Raw genomic sequence first — 18,470 nt, forward strand, 5'->3', positions numbered from 1 at the left:
TGGAGTGTTTCGCGTATACATGTTGCAAATGAGTGTATTCACAAACATTTTTAAGATGTATGTTCATTTCAAGAACTAATTCTCTGTGAGCAGAATATTTGCTCCTTCATGGTGAGTCAAATCCAACAATCAGTACAGAATGCATCTGCTGAATTTTTTGAATATAAAATACATGTGTGTTAACACATGGTTTTCTATGCAGGAAACTGCTTGTCCCACCAGGACTACTCGTGTCTATGTCTTCAGAGGGCTATGGCTTATTGTAGTGCAGGTATTCATGTAGCTACAAATTTATATCTAATATGTACTAATTATTTTAAGGAGTTTTGGAATTCTTAAGTACAACCCATATTCATGCTTCTGTAGCTTAGGTGGTTTTGTTTTTGTATATTTCAATGCATTAGATAGTAGAATGTTGTTTTTCATATAAACTCAGCACAAAGTTTCAACTGTCGAAATAACTACAAACATGTCGGTTAGCAGTGTTTGCAGCACAGCGGGTGCTTTAAAGAACTACGGTTAATATGACTATTTCCTCATATGCAATTAAAGAATAGTTTCTTTTTAATGAATTTTTATTATCAGTAGTATGTCAATAATGTAGGCTAAAGTATGCAACAGTATGCCTTGGGCCAGCAGCCTGATCTCCTTGACATTGAAATTAATCTGCAGTAGTGTTTGTGAAAATAAAGGAATTGCTTTTTCTTGTGAACTGAGAACTCAAATTGCCTCATACTCTGTTAAACTTTGTTTTAATAAACTAGGATAAACTGCAGTGAACTTCTTAAATGCTTTCTAAGGGGTAAAAAAGCAACTCTGATTTCTCTTTCAAACTTTGAAGTGCAATCACACCTGTTTTTAAGGGGTAATGAATATATCACCAAAGCTGCATACACTGTCAAAGATTTTTTGTTGTTGTTGTTCAGGAAAATAAAGTTTTAGTTTTTCTTTAGAGTTCCTTTTGTGAGGGGTAAGCTAATTTTCTTTTGTTTTGTTTTGCTTTGCTTTAGCTAAAAAATTAGGAATTACTGATGTGCCAGCTGAGGTGGTTACTTTTATTTCCCATGCAACACAAAACAGATTAAGAACAGTGATAGAAAAAGTAACGGTGATAACCCAGCACCGCATGGAATCGTACAAAGTAAGTGTGCAAATAAAGCCATTGGATGTTATATAATGATGCAATGTGGCACGTTTTTTTCCTTCGCACACAGTAGGTGTTTTGTATTCGTTTTCTTTGAGTTTCAATCACAGATTTGTCTACCTCAACAAATAGGAAGTGTTGGGATGATGACACTGCTTGACAAACATGTCTTTCTTCTGTATAATAGATTTTGTGTGTAAAATTATGTTTTCCTCCTTTTGTGCAGAAGAGTCTAGCATGTAACATCTGTTAAGCTGTTTCTGCTCACGGATAGTGACCGAGACTGTTGATTCTTGATGTCTTCTCTTTTGACCAAGATAACCATAGATTGGATCAAAATTGCTTCGATATATAGGAATCTATAGTAACTGTACATGTTTTTGGCTGTGAGAAATCCTAATACTTTGACATCAGGGTACACTTTAAAAGTTTTGGGCCAAAACTTTTAAAGCTAAAGAATACAATGATAAGCCAGAAATAAAGCTGTGTTCAGATTGGAGGAAAAAGCTAATTTGTCTTAAACCAGCAAGTAAAGAATTCAGCTGTAAACCCTTCACTGAAATTAAACAAAGATAGTCTCCTTAAAAAGAACATTTCAAGATAAAATGATAATCTGATCCCATTATTAGTTATTTTATTCTTGGAGAAAATTGAAATAATTTAGTTATCTTAAACCAGACAGAAAATTTTAGTAAGAATCTGCAAACTAGCTCGAAGTTCAAATAAATCAAACACTTTTATCGATTAAAAAGAAAAAAGAAACTTTTAAAATAAAAGTTTCTAGTAGTTGTTAAACTGATAAAAAAAAAACGAGATGGTATTTATCATAATTGTGTGTTGTGTCTAAGCTGTGCTTAGATTTCCTTATATATATCTATTTATATAATCTCTATATAGAGAGAGTAGACTTTTTTGGTCAAACAGTTTTGGACTGAATCTTTAGTCCAACTGTGACCCAGCTTTGGGAAATAGGTGGACAATTATATAGGGCATTCACAAGAAAATTTATCTTGGGGGTCTGTGACAAGAATCAACCTTTCTGGGACAGAAAAATGGATTTAAAAGGTAAAGGCCACTGTGTCTACTACCTAAATCTACAGCTTTTCTTGCAATTGATGGATATATTCTACTGTCTTTAACTAAAAGAAACAACTCTTTTGTTTCTTTCCAATATTCTTCACCTGCTTCAGTCGTATGAAATCCCTCCTTCCTTTTCCCTGGGATGGTGTCTTGAGGCAAAAACACTTCAAGTAGTCTGTGTTAAGTCAAAGGAAGAAAAAAAGTTATATTAATTAAATAATTGTATTTTAGCTGCAAAATTAACTTAGGCTGGCTTCATTTCCCTGAGCTTAAATTTTTTTTTTGTTTTTAATACTGTGGGAAGATTTTAATATGTAACACTTAAAGTCTTCTTTAGATGCATATTCTTGATGAAAATGCATATTTTCCTAAAATATTATTCTTACTTTACAGGATGATGAGTGGTATGAACAAGCTACAGATGTCCGATCACAGCTAAAGTTTTTTGAACAGTTGGAGCGTTTAGAAAAGCAAAGGAAAGATGAACAAGAGAGGGAAATCTTGCTAAAGGCTGCCAAGGTACCTTTTTTCTTATATTTTTAAAACTATTTAACAATTCATAGTCTTCAAACAGTTATTTAATTTCTTGAAATCTGTTTCAGGAACGGATTTAATTTTTTATAACAGAAAGATACTGTTGTTGTGACACCACACCTTTAATTTACTAAGTCACGCTGTTTATCTATGATGACACCAGACCTAGCTGACTGGAATGCTTCTGCATTCTCAGGAAGTTTACACCTCTGAATATGATGAGTTCTTGTTAGTACAGGAGACAATGGCTAACATTTTCAAAACAAAACTTGGTGAAAACATTTTCACAATTGCCTTTGAAATTTAATAGATGCTAAGGTTTCTGTGCCATTTGAAAATCATAGGCTACTATCTTGATATTTAATCACAATTCAGTAAATGATTATGGATTTTGGAGGCTTTTTAATTCCTGAGTTTCTAGAAATTTGTTTGAAACAGTTTTGTTCAGTTATTTATTTTAAATAGTAAGTGTCCCAGTATACATAAATTTGGTGTTCTACTCACCCATATATAGCTACATTATTTAATTGAACCATGTCTGTCTTCAGTTAACTATCAGTTCTTCTGATAGTCTTCTACTTGGCTTAAAGAAATCATCTTCTTGAAAATAATGAATATGTAAATCAGCATCATAACCAGAAAGTGAGAGGAGACAGCTTGGCATAAAGACATGGCATACTAGAAAAAATATATGAAGGTCTTAAAAAAAAAAAAAATAAAACCACAAAATAGCCATGGAAGAAAAATGCTGATCTATCAGCATTAATGGTTAGAAAGAGAAGTTGAATATATTGTGAAACTTCTGGAAGGTACTTATGCAAATGTTGTGATTTAAGTTTTAAATGCCAGTTTGTAATTGAACTTAGATTGATAGTGTCTTTCCTTTATGGAGCATTCAGCTGGTGCTCAGCCATTCTTTTTGGCTGGCTTGACAACCCATTACAAAAGTTAAGTAGCACATAGTTCGGCAAAACATGGTCAGGTGACAACTTTTTATTTTAAATAATATGTTGTTCATGATTTCCTTAGAATCTAAGTTGCTGCACAAATGCAGGATCACCTGTACATTAACAGAGAGAACTCTTTGAGATATTATTCTGAATTCCTATGTACTAAATCCTTCACTGGGATTTTGGACTTTCTTGTCTTTTGTGATCTCAGTTGTCTAAGGAGATGGAAGACTGTGGAAAAGATGCAGTAACTGTAATGAAATGGTTATTAAACAGAGCTAAAAAAAAATATACATCTGCCCCAGCTGCTCTGATAACTAGTGATAAAGATAGGTAACCATTTCATGTCTGTTCGTGGCTAGCTGATTGATATTTGTGTCTGTGAAGAGGGTAATGATTAAACTGGCTGTGAAGACTGAAATACACCTTACGCAAAGATGTTTCACAGATCATGGCACTGTTGTCACCTTGATAATATTGCATCCTTAAAGGTTGGGATTTCAAGGTGAAATTTGTGTTTCTGTTTTTTTCTATAAATGCTTAAATCTAAAAATCGTATATATATATATATAAACTACAGCTTCTTAATGTGCCATTTAGACAGTGATCTTTTATCCTGCACATGTTTTGACATGTTATTTTACAACAAGTTTATAAAGAAACTCAGCAGAATAATTTTAGAAGTTCCAAAATTACCTACTAGTGTTAGCCTTATTGTCTAGTATGGAACAGCATGCACAGGTTTAACTTGCTTAATGAAAGTTCTTTTTTAATTAAGTATTTACACTTTGAAGCCTTAATAGCAACCAAAGTCCAAGTATTCACAAAGAGTAAGATAATGATGAAGGGAATATTTGGGGCACTGGAGTGCATAATCTAAAATAATCATCCTCATTAGGAATAAATGATGGAAAATGAAGGACCAGATTGAACTGAAGTGAGGAGTCTTCATGAATCTTTGGAAAGCCTTGATACCAATTTGGTAATTTTCCAGTAGAATTCAGTAAGGTGTAAGCATTCAGGAAGATACGTAAAGGATAGTTACAGAAAGTGTTGGTTTCGGATATTTTTGCTGGTGTTTTGGATTGTGTTTCTTTTTGGAGAGGAGATAAATATTTGATACTAGTGTTCTGATGGATCTGCTACCAGTTGTTACAGTAGGATATGAGTGTAGAATGTGTAAATAACACAATGGGGTAGATTTTGCTTCAGGAAATGTCTTGGGAAGAATGAAAGAGAAAATCAGATGGGGAGACCAGATAAAAAGGAACTTAGGCTTCAAAAACATTTGAAAAAATTTTGTCGTTCTGAGAAAAATTACTATCCAAATTAAAAATAATTGTGGAGCTGCAGGAGTATTTTTTAAGCAAAATAGCAGTATTATTTGTCTTGGTAAGTGAGCAAATACGACGTCTTATGTACTATGTCTGGAAAGTAGTTGAGAAATAGAAGCTTAATACCACAAGCTTAGAAAAATAATGACTGATGTTCACTTTCCAGTGGGATATTTTGGAGGAAGACAAACTTGACAGGAAGATTCGTAAGGTATACTGTGTAGTAGCAATGTACTGTATAGTTTATTTTTAATTTTAATTTATTTTTAGTTAACTAAAAAACAAGACTGTATGGTTTCAGGAGTTAGCACGATCTCATATCAGGGGTATTTGCGTCATGTCCCACAATGTATGTATACCAACATAGAATGTATGGCCCAAAGTGTTTCTGTGATTTACTTTCTAGTGATACTTTTCTAATAAAAGTGTTAAAAGATATATTGATCACCAAACTGTGAGATCCACAGTTGTCGTCTGCTAGGACAGCTCCTGTTTCAAACATTCAAATATGATGAGTTAACTACAGAAGCTGTACAGGGAGATACTACAACTGCTTTGATTATCATTACTTTGGGATTATCTTCCTGATACATGAATAACAGGGTAAAGGAATAATGGCAGAAGGAGGGGCCATCTTGTTTGTGTGTGTGTGTATGCATATACATATGCAAAGTGGACTTTCTTTAAAGAAAATATTTGGGAGAGTCAACACTTTCCTTTTTTTTTTTTTTCCTAGTAAGAACCCACTAGCCATTGTTTCCACGTGTGTGCAGAAGCAGAGGTCTTTTGACTCTGTCTTTGGTGGCTGGTATGGGAAATCAGAAAAAGAGCTAAGGAAAGTCTTAAGACAGCAGAAAGGTCAAAAGCCAGACTGAAATAACTTGAGGAGTTTACCTTTACGATTGACATGGTGTGTGTTGTGTAGACTTTCTAAAAACACACGGCACACGTCTTGCTATAGTAAAAAATGCTTTCATAGCTATTCACCCTTGCTGCTTTCATAGCTATTTCCAAAATCTGGAAAATGTAGGTTGTGTGTCAAATAGAATGAGGTTCTAGTTCTGAGGTAGTCGTGGAAATATTTCTGGCAGCAGGAGGAATAGGAGTTTGTACTGGATTATTCTATTTTGATTTTATTTCTGAATTTGTATTTGGAGAGAGATTCTTTATGTAAGACATGCAGCTTGGGGTTATTCTTGTTTTCAGAAAATCAAGAAATAATACTTCTATGATATAATTTATAATAAAGCTGATGACATTAAAATTACTGTGTTAATTCATCTGCTCAAACTGGCTAAACGCCTGTTTATTATCAAATTTATTGTGATGATTTTCCAATATATACATTCTATTGGTGTATTATTTTGAATGTTTTGTCTTAGTTACACAAGCCTGTCTAGTTTGAGGTTCTTAAAATTTAAGTACAGTTATCACAGGAGTAAGATCTGCTTTGTGGCCTCTATTCTGTAAAGAGTATAATTAAGTAAATGGATTTTCTCTTTTTGGTGTTGTTTGCAAAGTTTAGTAGTATTTATGGATGATACAGATTTTGATAGTGCTTTGGGCTGAAGCGCTTTTTTATTGGAGAGAGATCATTGAAACTTGGCAATGCAGATTTCCTTGCACTGCACTATCACGTGCACCTCCTTGTCATTACTTGAAGGGGCTATCTCTCTGAGCGCGAGATGAGTTCAGTCGTCATGCCAATTTAATCATTTCCTTCTCTTCTGAGAGTACAGTGGATGTAATGCAGCTTTTTGTGAGATGAAGCGCTCTCTGAACTGAAACTTGTAACTCACTTCTGATGAGAGGAGAGCAAAGAGTGAATTATTGTGTTGAGATAATTTTCTCAATTTTTAAAAATTTGTTACTTCAATTTTAATGATTTTTAAATGAATCTTCTTTTAGACCTGTACTCTCGCATTCCACCTTGCTGTGGTCGTAGCTCTGAATAGGGTTTTACCCTCAGCTATGCTGCTTTTAACTCTCACTTTTTATTAACAAAGCTAATGTGAAAGCAAAGTGTTTCATGTTGCCAATTTAATTTCTTTAATTAAAAGTGAAAGTTATAAGCTGGTACAGCCGTGGGTGAAGTTCTAATGTCATCAATGGGGAAAAATAGGTTTAAAATTGAAACTGTTGGCACAGCAGTGCCTCTCCATAGTACAGCACCTGCAGTTGTGACTCTTAACTTTATTTAATGAAAAAAGATGAATTTGAAGCATTAAAGACTTCCAGTATATGTATTGGGAAGGGTGAGTAGAGCTGTGGGTGCCTTAACTAGGAGCAGGTGTTGCTAAATGCAGGCAACAAGCATGTGTCTAGGAAGAGAAACCCTGAGAGCTTTTCAAACACGGGTTTAACAAGCTGAAGACTTCAAAATTATTCTAAATCTAACAGAAAACTTTTTGTTCTTGTTGTTACTGGGGAAGAAATGTAGCAATAATGCACCTTTGATTTTACAAATTACAACAAAATACTGAATAATGGTCCTAGTTCAACACATCAGAACGACTGTTAGTTTGCCCATCGGCATAGATGCACAGAGTATCCTCCAGTTTTAAAAATATTTTTTTTTGCATGTATTACATTGAAGTTGTAAAGATATTCTTTTAAAAATACTTTTAATTTCTAATTGAAGTCCATTGTATGTAATACAAAATGCACTTCTTAAAACTACACTGTTACATGTGTAATTAGATGTCCGTTTTTGTGGCATTCTTCCTTAACAGAAACAATGAGAAAAACCAAGGTTTGGAACATTAGGGAATTTGGTATCATGTAAATGAAGCCCAATATTTCTAATGTGTTTTGAATACACGCATTTAACATATGCTGCTTTTCATACTTTCAAAGTCTGATATTTCCATAGAGCTAATGTGATCTATGCAGTTTTCAGATAAATAAGATAGCAAGTTCTCTAACACAAAGCACTTTCATTCTTAACAATTAAAATATCAGGCTGTCTGGTCTAATAAAAGTAGCTTGTGTTTAGGAGAAATGTTAACAAACCTGGTTCGGTGAATATGTTCTCAGTAGGAGACAGCATTTAATGTATTTAAAAGTATGTTATCTGGTTATGATCAGTCCTACGTTTCTCTAAAATTACTATGGGAAGCTGGCTTGCTTCTAAGGATGTTTATTCACCAACATGAAAATGTATTACATAAACCCAGCTTTCTTTATTTACAGATATAGACAAGAAAAATAGAGAGGGGGATGGAAGAGTTATAATGAACTCTGTGAAATTATGTGAGTAGGGAGTTCTGTGAGTGGTGGGTGTTTCTGAAGCTTTAGAGGAAACGGGCATTGGTGCATTAAAGGATTTTGGAAAAACATGTTTGACAAAGCAAGTGAGATGCAGCATATTAACATTTGGAAGTTAGAGGCAAAGGAGAAAGGAAGACAAACTCAAGAGAATGAGATGTCTTTGAAGAAAAAATTGAAACTCGAATGAAAAGAAAGGAACGATTAGCCAGTAGATCAATGAAACTCAAATATTAAAATATTTGGTGAATAAAAATGGTGAGATACAGGCAAGCACTACAAGAGCTGACTAACAGCAAATTTGTTCAAACTCTTCAAAGGAAGGAAAAGATGCTTATGTGTGGAATGGAGTGTAAAGAGAAGCCAGTGACATTTTTAAAGCTTATCTAGGCACCTCTAAGTTTGACATTTTTGTTTGTTGTATTTGTTTTAATCTGTGTTACATCAGCATTGAAGAAGCCTTTTGTAAGTCAAATTAGATGATAAAATGAAGAATTAATAAAATTGTTATTATTTATCCTTTTTCTTTTCCTAACACACTTTAGTCTTCGTATACTGATGATTTTATTTCTCTAGTTTACTGATTTCCAAACTGACATGACAGTCAGAAAGAAAGCATTTTATTCTCAAGTCTGTTGGAAAACTCTGTTAAAATTTATCTGAACACAAAAAGAAACATAAACTGATAGCTAAAATTCCGTTATTTTATTAGTGTGATCATTACACCAGTAATCACACTTAACACCTTTTAATCTGGGTTTATATATCTAGCATTACCTGGTATTTTAATTCATCATTAGTGATTAAATCCCTGTATTTAATGTCACTCAGTCGCTGATAGCCATTTTCACCCATGTAACAATTTCATTTAATTTGTTGTGAATGAGCTAGAGGTTTACACAGAATAGATCTGCTTTGCTTTTTTGACTGCTTTCAAGGTCTGCTTTCTCAAATTATCCTGAACTCCAGATCTACTTTTATTTGGTCAATTCCTGAAAAACAACCAACCAGCCAAAGAAAAAAATTATTAAATGTAAAAAAAAATACTTTTTTTATTATTATTATTTTTAATCTGTAGTACTTTATAGAGTTTTTCCCTTCACTTACTGAGTTCAGGAAATGTAGATGTTATTTTGTATCTCTTGCTTTGATTTTTCTCACAATGTCCCTAAATGCAGCATAGATCTGGTATGTTTTCCAGGATTCTTTCTTGTAGAAACTTGGTAACAATATTAGAAGTCTCAGCTTGATTCTCCAAGGACTCCATGCTTTCTCCTTAAGCTGAAGTGCTTTTAACTTGTGCTTTGCATTTGGCAAATGATTCGGCTTCATACAGTAGTATGAATACACTTTGTATCTCTGTACTTTCACTGCAAGATTCGGAAGGCAATAGAAGTTCGTTGTACTTTTAATAAATTTATCATCAAAAAACATGAAAGGGCTAAATATGATTTCCCATAGAGCGTACTGGAGAAACTGAGGCACACAATGATTGTACTGTCATCACAAAGTGACAGAGCAAGGACATAATTCAGCTTGGTTCTTAAATACTTACCAAAGTCCATCTCCTAGAGAAGCAACTCATAGAACCCCCACGCACATACACACCTCGACAGTTAAAAACATAATCAAGTTCTTAGTAATTGCTCTATGGAATAGAGTCCCAGCTCTCTGGCATATCCACATAATTTCCTGAATATGTGTATTTTTGTTCTTTAAACAGTAGCTAGGTCAGATTAGCTGCATTTTCTTTTTGTCTGACCACAGCAGAAAGAAGCAATCTCAGTCTACATACAGTTGGAGTTTCTTTCTTGGTTGGCACAACTTACATGAGAGTCTAATTCAGTCATTAGTTATCTACAGATTTTAGTTTCTCTTTACTGTACTCCAAACGCTTTCCTGTCAAACCACCTCTTATGCTAACAGGCACAAAGTCACTAGTAGGTGGTGGTGTAAAATGAAGCTAATGTACACAGTGGAAGAGTCAAGTGCATCTTCTAAAGATCCCTTTATTGTTTAATTTGGACATGCTTTATTAGTGTGTTGTATGTGTGTGCTATATTAGATGAGAAAATAATCTCAGTTCAATAAATAAATAAATAAAAGCATAAAAAAAGGATAGAGAAGTCTGAGTTATTGTTGCTCTGTCTGCCAAGTCATAGCCAAGGTTCTCTCCAGGTAAGTCAACAATATCATATGTCCCTCTGCCCTTAAAACATACCTTGCTTTGGTTTTCTTCATGGATTTTTAACTTCTGAAAAGAATATGTTATGAAAAATTCGAACAATGGGAAAAAATAAGCCTATGTAAGTGTACAAATTAACACGCTTTCAAGTTTCAGGTCTGTCTTTAATCTAGGAAGAGGCAGAGAAAGGAGAGGTCATAGAAATATTATTCGTTTAGGGACTGTGTGAATAATGTCACTTTAAATCTCCAAGAAATACTGAAATAAACAATTACATCTTTCAGGTATCTGGGACATCAGTTTTCCATGGATGTCACAAGTTTTATTTTAGCTTCTTAGAACTTTCTTCGGAACTTTTTCTAAAAATTGAGAAAATGTACAATTAAAGTAGTATAGTCATATATTATCTACCTCTGGAGTTTTGAACTTCATCAATTTGGGTATACTTAGTGAGCATAAATAAAAACTTGGTAGTTTTCACATATGGTTGTAAAACAAATATGTATCAGCAGAAATGTACTATTATGGGTTGTTACTGCAGTTAAATGGTTATTCTTAACGCATTTTTGGAGCTGTTCCTGAAAGAAAATATAAAAGTTGCTATTTAGTATTATGTGTTCTGTTTAAAAAATGACAACGTTAATCAACTTTAATATTAGTAGTAGTACATGAATGAGTTGAACTTGTGTGTATTTCTATTCTGTACTCAAAGCAAGCTCATACAGAATGTAATATCTTTATTTGTGAAGGTTTGCTGTCTGAGAGGGTGACTTTACAACTGTTTTCTGCATGTTCTGTACCAACAGATTAAAAAAAAAAGCTGAGTTGTGAACTGTAAATTATTTTAAAATAATTGATTATGAGGGGTTTAAATTAAAAAGATCAGTAGTGGAAAGTGTGTCACTCTTGGAATTATGGAAACTTGGCGAAAACATAGTATTAGTGCTTTTTAAAAAAATTTAAATCTGGAGTAGATCTTATTTACAACTGAATATTTAACAGTCTTTTTGGTGAGGCCTACAGGTTTGAAATTGCACTTCTATGAATTTAAGCAACCCATCTTTCACACCTTGTGTCTTGTTCCCCTTTCTTTGCTATTTTTTAACTTACTGCAACAGATGAGGGGTTCTTAAACCATCTGTTAACCTTTTTTCCCCATTTTTTTTAAACATGTAGAGTCGCTCAAGGCAAGAAGACCCAGAGCAAGCTAGACTGAAACAAAAAGCAAAGGAGGTAAGCAGAGCTAGAGATCATTACACTTGACATTTCAAGGCTTGAACATATTAATTTTTTATGCCTTGCTACTTGTATATCGTAAATAAAAATCTGACTAAAAACTTTTTAGGATGTATTTGTTGCTTTGCCTTTGATCTTAATGTTTGCAAACTAATACATTAATACATGTGAAGCCTAAGGAGATTTTATAAGAGAATATTTCCATACATTACATTTTCATTTCCATTTTAGGTAGCTGTAGCTTTTGTTGGGTTGATGACAGCAGCATTAGATTTCGGTGGAAAATATATGCCTTTGTCTTTTTATAAAATGTCACTTTCTCAGAAATGTGTTACTTAACAATTTTGTTCTGGCAACAGTCTTCCAGGTCAGGTAATTGCCAGTCATTTTCTCTACGGTGGGGTTTGGCTGTACTGTTTACTCATCAGTCTACATTAGAATAATCTAAAAGTTATCAAATAATTTCAGTTGAAGTTTTGATACGTTATTGTTAGAGTAACATTTTGTGAAGTACTGAGTAATTTAATTTGCTGTAAATGAGAGTGGCTGTCCTTTGCTTAAGGCATCTTGTAGCTTAGGATCAAGTTGTGACTTAAACCAATTAAAAAGACTAAAATATCTATCAGCTGAAAGTCATTCCTGTTTTAAAAAAATTAGCAGCAACATATACAGCAAACTCATGCTGTTTTTTTCTTTAGCTAACTTATTTGGGTATATGCATTAGAAGGTAATAATGATACATTAGAAGGTAATATATACAGAAAAATGCATATAACAAGTTCTTTTCTATTGACCTGTTCTTCCTGTTTTGTTTCGCTTCTGGCAGTATTCTGTAGTTCCGTTAGCTACACAGATTTTATATATGTAGCAGACAAAAAATCCAAGTACATAGTTGAGTTTTATTTGTCTTTTTTTATTATGTGATTACATAGTAAGATTCGCTGAAATGAGTTCTTGTAAACTTTAGGCCATGCCTTAGTGTTTCCATTGTTGGTTTTGTCAAGTATTCAAATGAAATAGAGTAATGAAGTAATTTGGCAGGAAAAGACACAGCATTTTAATACTACTTTAGTACGTGGCCAGTATATGCAAATGAAGAGTCAGATTTGAAAATATGTGGAAATAATTGATGGCAGGCAAAACTTGAATTTGAGCTGAGAACTAAAAGTACCATGCTGCTGGAAATGAAAGCAAGCTAGAAATAAGTGCATTTCTTGCTGCCACAGTATTTTTGTTCATTGTAATTCTTTTTTGGTTACTGGAAACTTGGAGAAGCAAAGGCAAATAACAGGACTAGAAAAACACATTTCCTAATAGTCAGAATGAAATAGTGGCTCTCTTTATAGCTGTGATGGAAGATTTGCACTCTAGCCAGGGCTATTGCTTTTGGTGTGACTGTGGGATTACCTCTCCCTGGTATGAAAATTTGGAATTTCCATATAAGCTGCATTTCTTACCCACTAGAGGGAGTGACACAGTGTTGACATGTGAATAAAAGCAAGTGTATGAAATTGTATTGTAAGTAATGGTAATAATGGTATTAATAAAAAGGTAGTGAATATTTTGGTGGTAACCTCATTAAAAATGCTCAGATCAAACTGGTATGTGATTTTCAAGTAGTGGTGTTCCTGGATATGATAACGTGTTTGAGTAAGTGCAGAGTGAGTACTAGGTTTTCTGTTTTGAGTGCTGCACCCTATTCTTTTGTACATTAGCCCTGCCTTTTTTCCCACCCTTCTAATGAAAGTGTATAATTTGCTGGCACCTTGCCTCTCTCTGAAGTTGAATTTCATTCTACATATTTGAAACCATAAGAAATATAAACATGTCTCTGTTTTTAGTAATTAGGGTTCTAAGTCTCTTTCTTCAGCTAATTTAGGGACTTTCACCTAAAATATTTAAATATATTTAATAAAAACATATTCTTCTGCATTAACTTTTGCAAAGGGGAAGGGGAAGTGGGATTGACAAGACTTTAGTTTAATATTTTTTATATTTTTTCTGCTTTGGATAATGATTATATGCCTATCCCTTAGTTGCATTGATGAAATTAAAAAAAAACAACAAACACACACAAAAATGGATTTTATAGTACAAATAGTTCATTAGAGGGTCTTTTGCATAGCTTTGTTATTTGAAATTAAAAGTTTTGAATCTACTTGTACAAAATTGTATAAATTTCAAAACTTCACTGCCAACTGGACTACTCTTAAATATGCATATGACCAATAACTGAGAGAGAAAATGGGTTTCTTCCAGGTTTTGAATGAGCAGATGAATATAATACTTTCAGCTTTGATAATAAGTTGAATTTGAAACTGTGTTTCTGTGATTTCCATGTCTCAAATATTGCCTGAAGACCCTTGCTGCTCAGGTATTCTTCTGGCCAGTGGTAAAGTGGCTCCTAGGTTGTGCTTTAAGAAGCATAAAGAGGACATCCAAAAAATCTACGTTTTTAGCATGTGTTACATGTTCAGTGATACAATTGTCAGACAATTTTCTTATCAGCAAAGCAACTGATAATTTCATTATTATGAAACATATAATGTTATAGGCTTCATACTGTGCCTGCATTTGAACAGTGACACCACTGCATTCCTTCTACTAACAAAGCAGTCTGGAATGGTCCTCGCCAAAACTGTGTGATCAGTACTATGCCCTGGATCCCTGCCAGATAGAAACGGGTGAATATCTAAAACAAATGTAACCGATGTATGAAGTCTAAGAAAGATAATGTAGACCATAATGGGAAGAAAAATGGTCCAAAGTGAGCTTCAAGATATTTACTGAAGACAAAAGTCATAGGGAGGAAGTTAGTTTAGAAATGAGATTGGTAGAATGACGATTATTATATTTTTGTTCAGTAACTCTATCGTACTCCATTTATTAGCCAGACCTCAGACCACTCTGCATATTGTTTGAAACAAACTGCATAAATCAAGTTTAAATACTTACCAAAACAAACAGGAGGTCCATCTACATATGGTCTTACTGCAGAAACTAGACATAACAGGCAGGTTTCATTCACACACAGACTTGCACTGTTTTAGTTAAGTCAGTACAAACCCACTCTTATTTCAGTTTGATTGACTTATTTTGCTTTAGCATTAGCCTGTTTCAAATGGACTTGAGTGAAAGCAGTAGGAGAATGTGCCTGTGGGGGTTTACGTTGCTTAAAACTCTCCACTTACTTTCACACTTTTAAATTGCTACAGCTTTCTATGGTTTTGTAGTGGACATTACATGATTTTAATGGTAAACCTATTTAACTGCTGAAATTATTTTCCACTGGGACTATTTCAGGGAACTATTTACATTGTTTTGTAACAAATTCTGAAACATTTAACTCTCAATACAACTTGATATAAGAAATAACATAATTTGTGAATGGTGTCTATTTCATATTGCATGACTAAAGCTTTTAAAATTAGATTTTAGAAAATACACTTTGATTTATGTTTGTTGGAAGAATACTGTCACAAGTCACAAATATAAGTTAAAGAAAATGAGTTCCCTAATTTCCATTAAAAGGGTTCATTAAATAGGGCATAAAACAAGCCATATAACTGATAGCAGGAATAGATTAAGATTAGGAATAATTGAGTCAACACCTAGTAATTAATAATATAAATGACTTGAAAGAGAGATGGAGGAGGTAAGATCCTAAACGTCCATTCTGTCATGGGTATTTTTCTACATATTCAGTATCTGTTGGCTAAAAATCTTTTAATTTAAAAGTGAAGTAGCTGAGTTTGTTGATCCTGAAAGATTAACTTGGTTAAAATCTTTGTGTCATCACCAACCAAGAGTATTGCATAATAATAAAAATTTAAAGCAGGCACCATAAATGTCTGGGCATGTATCCAGGACCTAGATCAGTTCGGATAACTCTCTCAGATGAATCTATTCTCAGATGTACTCGTTAACCATGCAAGTGAAATCTCAAACCTGTTGATATTCATAACAGAAGCCTTACTAATTTCATGGGAAGCCAGAAGACAGTCCATTTACATGCCTTTATCAGTGCAGATAGCCCATCTTTCTACAGTTTGATGTAGTCCTTTAACAGTGGCATGTATTTAAGCAGGTTGCTGCTGTGACTGTTACACTGGCAAGGAGCTTTGGAAGTACCCAGTTCTTGTATAAACTGACCAAGGTCTGGTTTTTTCCATACTCCCTGCATCATTGTGGAACCCATTCCACCTGGGTGCTGTCATCCCCCATATCTGCAATGTCGTCTGTAACTAGAACCTTGTTTATTTAAGTTTTAAATTTAGAAAAGTATTCTTTGCTGAGGTGTACGTGCAAAAACATCTGGGCTGTTAAGAGAGAGAGTTCTGTAAGAAGCCATAGGATCCTTCTCTCACTTAAAAATGCTAATGAAATGTGTACATAATATGTAGATTTCATGATGTATATCTTATATAGTTCTAAAACTGCCTTTGAAATTGTAAACCCCACATAAGAACATAAATTTTCTTAGCAGATGTACTGAAACTCAAGTGTTATATATTTAATTATATTATGAAAACAATTTTATTCAGAATAAAGTCTTTTCACAATATTAATATTTATCAACTCAATAGGAGTGGCTTCTTGTAAAATATTTAAATAATAGTCTACTGCAGTTATCCCTATTTTCAAAAGGCATTATTGAAATGTGAAGCAGATGAAAAGGATTTTGTTTGTTTTGGTAAGTTCATTTATTCACCTTTTTAGTGAAACTAAAGTACTTATAGATTGTAACAGTAATCCAGTATGTTTGGTGATGAGATATCTGAAGTCTTCTATTGTATCATAACTGACATAAAAGTATTGATTCAAAAGCAACCATCTTAACATTTTTCTTATAAAAATTCCACCGGGAAATGGAGCATTTGGACAGAAATAAGTTTGAATTAAACTTCCATTTAGCTCTGTAACCCATCTGAGGGTCAGTAGATGGAAGGAAGGAAAAACTACGAGTATGGTAGCTGAAGTAATGAAATACTGCAACTGAAATACAGCAATATATAGGCAACAAAGAGTCCTCAGAACTTGGTTGTTTCGTAAATGTTTTACTGCATCAGGTTACCAATGCTGTGGCCATGATGCAGAGGGAATGCCAGTGGTTTTGTCAATACATGCAGGAGGTTATCTAACAGTCACTTTGTTTACACTTTCCCTTTTCCACAGTTCTATTGTTTGTAACCAGAAAAATGCTTACGCTATTTCAGTACTGAGTCTGCACAACACTGCTGTGGATTTGGCTTTAGAGTAGAAGATTCTCCTGAAGTTATGAAGTTGTTGCTGTGACTTTAAATGTTAATATTAAACTTGCATCTTAGAAAGAAGTGGTCTTGTCGTTATCAGTCAAAATACTTTCGTGAAAATCCTGCTGCGTTATCAAGCTTACTGCTTTTATGTTAAAAGTATTTTTTCCTTTTGAGTAGAGATTACTTCAGATGTGCAGATATATTATGATGACAGTCACAAATTTTGATAACTGGAGTTGATTATGAACTCCTGGGAAGGACAGGAGAGGAACAGTTTTTTTTTTTGCATATGCAAATACTGCTCATGAAGAAACAAGATTTATCTATAACTAGTAACAAATTTATTGCACATGAAGCTCAATGTGTAGATCTTCAAAATTGGGTATTAGTTTAAAGATAGTGGGTATTGCCAAAAGAGTTTCCTGTGTTTCCAAGGATAATGTATTACCCCGACATGAATTCTGGAAGTATTTAAGAGCTTCATACAACAGTAGTCTTACTGTTCAGCAGAACTATTTGCATATACTTTTATAAAATTGAAGTCCATGACACTTCCAACCTGTTTTCCTGTGGTTGGAGCAGAAGTGATGGCAGGTGTTTGGCTGAAGATGAAGTGTGGTGTTACCTTTGCTGTACAGAGTTAGAAAACTGGGTAATGGACAAAAAAGATGCCATGGGATCAAAGGAATGGATGTAATGCTTTCCAGTTGAGTCAAATTGTTTTTATTCCTGCTTAAGTAAAATGTATATTAATTAGAGTTGAGTCAAGGGCTAGATGGTCTTTTTTCTAACCCAAGCTTGACCCAAGATTACCTCATTAGTCTAGCAGAAATCTAAATTAAAACCGATCCTGTCCAGCACAGTAATTTCCTTCTACAAAATCATATTGTTGGATTTCCATAGTGATACCTGATTTTAGTCTACCTACAGGGCCTAACTCTTGTTTAGTTAACAAAAAAGCTCATTTTGTGTGACTGCTGTAACTGTTGCTTTTAACATTATAAAAGGCAAGTGTTCTTTTACTGATGTATGAGCTAAACGTATGGCCCTTCTTAACAAACTAACTCTATTTTTGTATCTGATACCTTTTGGTAATATAAGCCAAGAACACTATTTTTGTTTATCATGGTTATCTAGAAAACTCTTAGAACTTAATTTGACTCCATTGCTAGATTTACATACAAATTTGAATGCATTGTGTGAGAAGGATCAGTAGTATCTATTGATTTGTTGTGCTACCACACAGACCTGTGTCAGACTTGTGAGTCTTTGTATCCTGGGTGTTTATAAGCAAAGCAAAAGGAAGTGGAGAATGGGGACTGATGCAAAACAAAATGTGACGGGTGAGAACGACAGCAGAAAGGAATGAGAAGTAAAGCGATGTAGTCAAGCATTATTCATTGTTTAGCTGGTGTCTAGTGTCACGATAAAAGTGATCTTGGAAGAGGTATTTGAAAGATAGCAGCCTTCAGTTTAACACAGCAG

The 18,470-nt window shown here is 33.8% G+C and overlaps 1 protein-coding gene across 1 annotated transcript in view; it reads left to right on the top strand.

Moving 5' to 3' along the window:
• Positions 1-18,470, top strand: part of LOC118246440 (transcription initiation factor TFIID subunit 4-like) — a 143,460-nt gene that overhangs the window by 60,380 nt on the left and 64,610 nt on the right. The window contains exons 11-13 of the mRNA XM_035543535.1: positions 1,011-1,141; positions 2,618-2,743; positions 11,671-11,727. Coding sequence (XP_035399428.1) covers positions 1,011-1,141; positions 2,618-2,743; positions 11,671-11,727 — 314 coding nt within the window. The remainder of the gene's footprint in view (positions 1-1,010; positions 1,142-2,617; positions 2,744-11,670; positions 11,728-18,470) is intronic.

This window comes from Cygnus atratus, chromosome 12 (assembly GCF_013377495.2).
Source record: "Cygnus atratus isolate AKBS03 ecotype Queensland, Australia chromosome 12, CAtr_DNAZoo_HiC_assembly, whole genome shotgun sequence".
Classification (NCBI taxonomy): domain Eukaryota; kingdom Metazoa; phylum Chordata; class Aves; order Anseriformes; family Anatidae; genus Cygnus; species Cygnus atratus.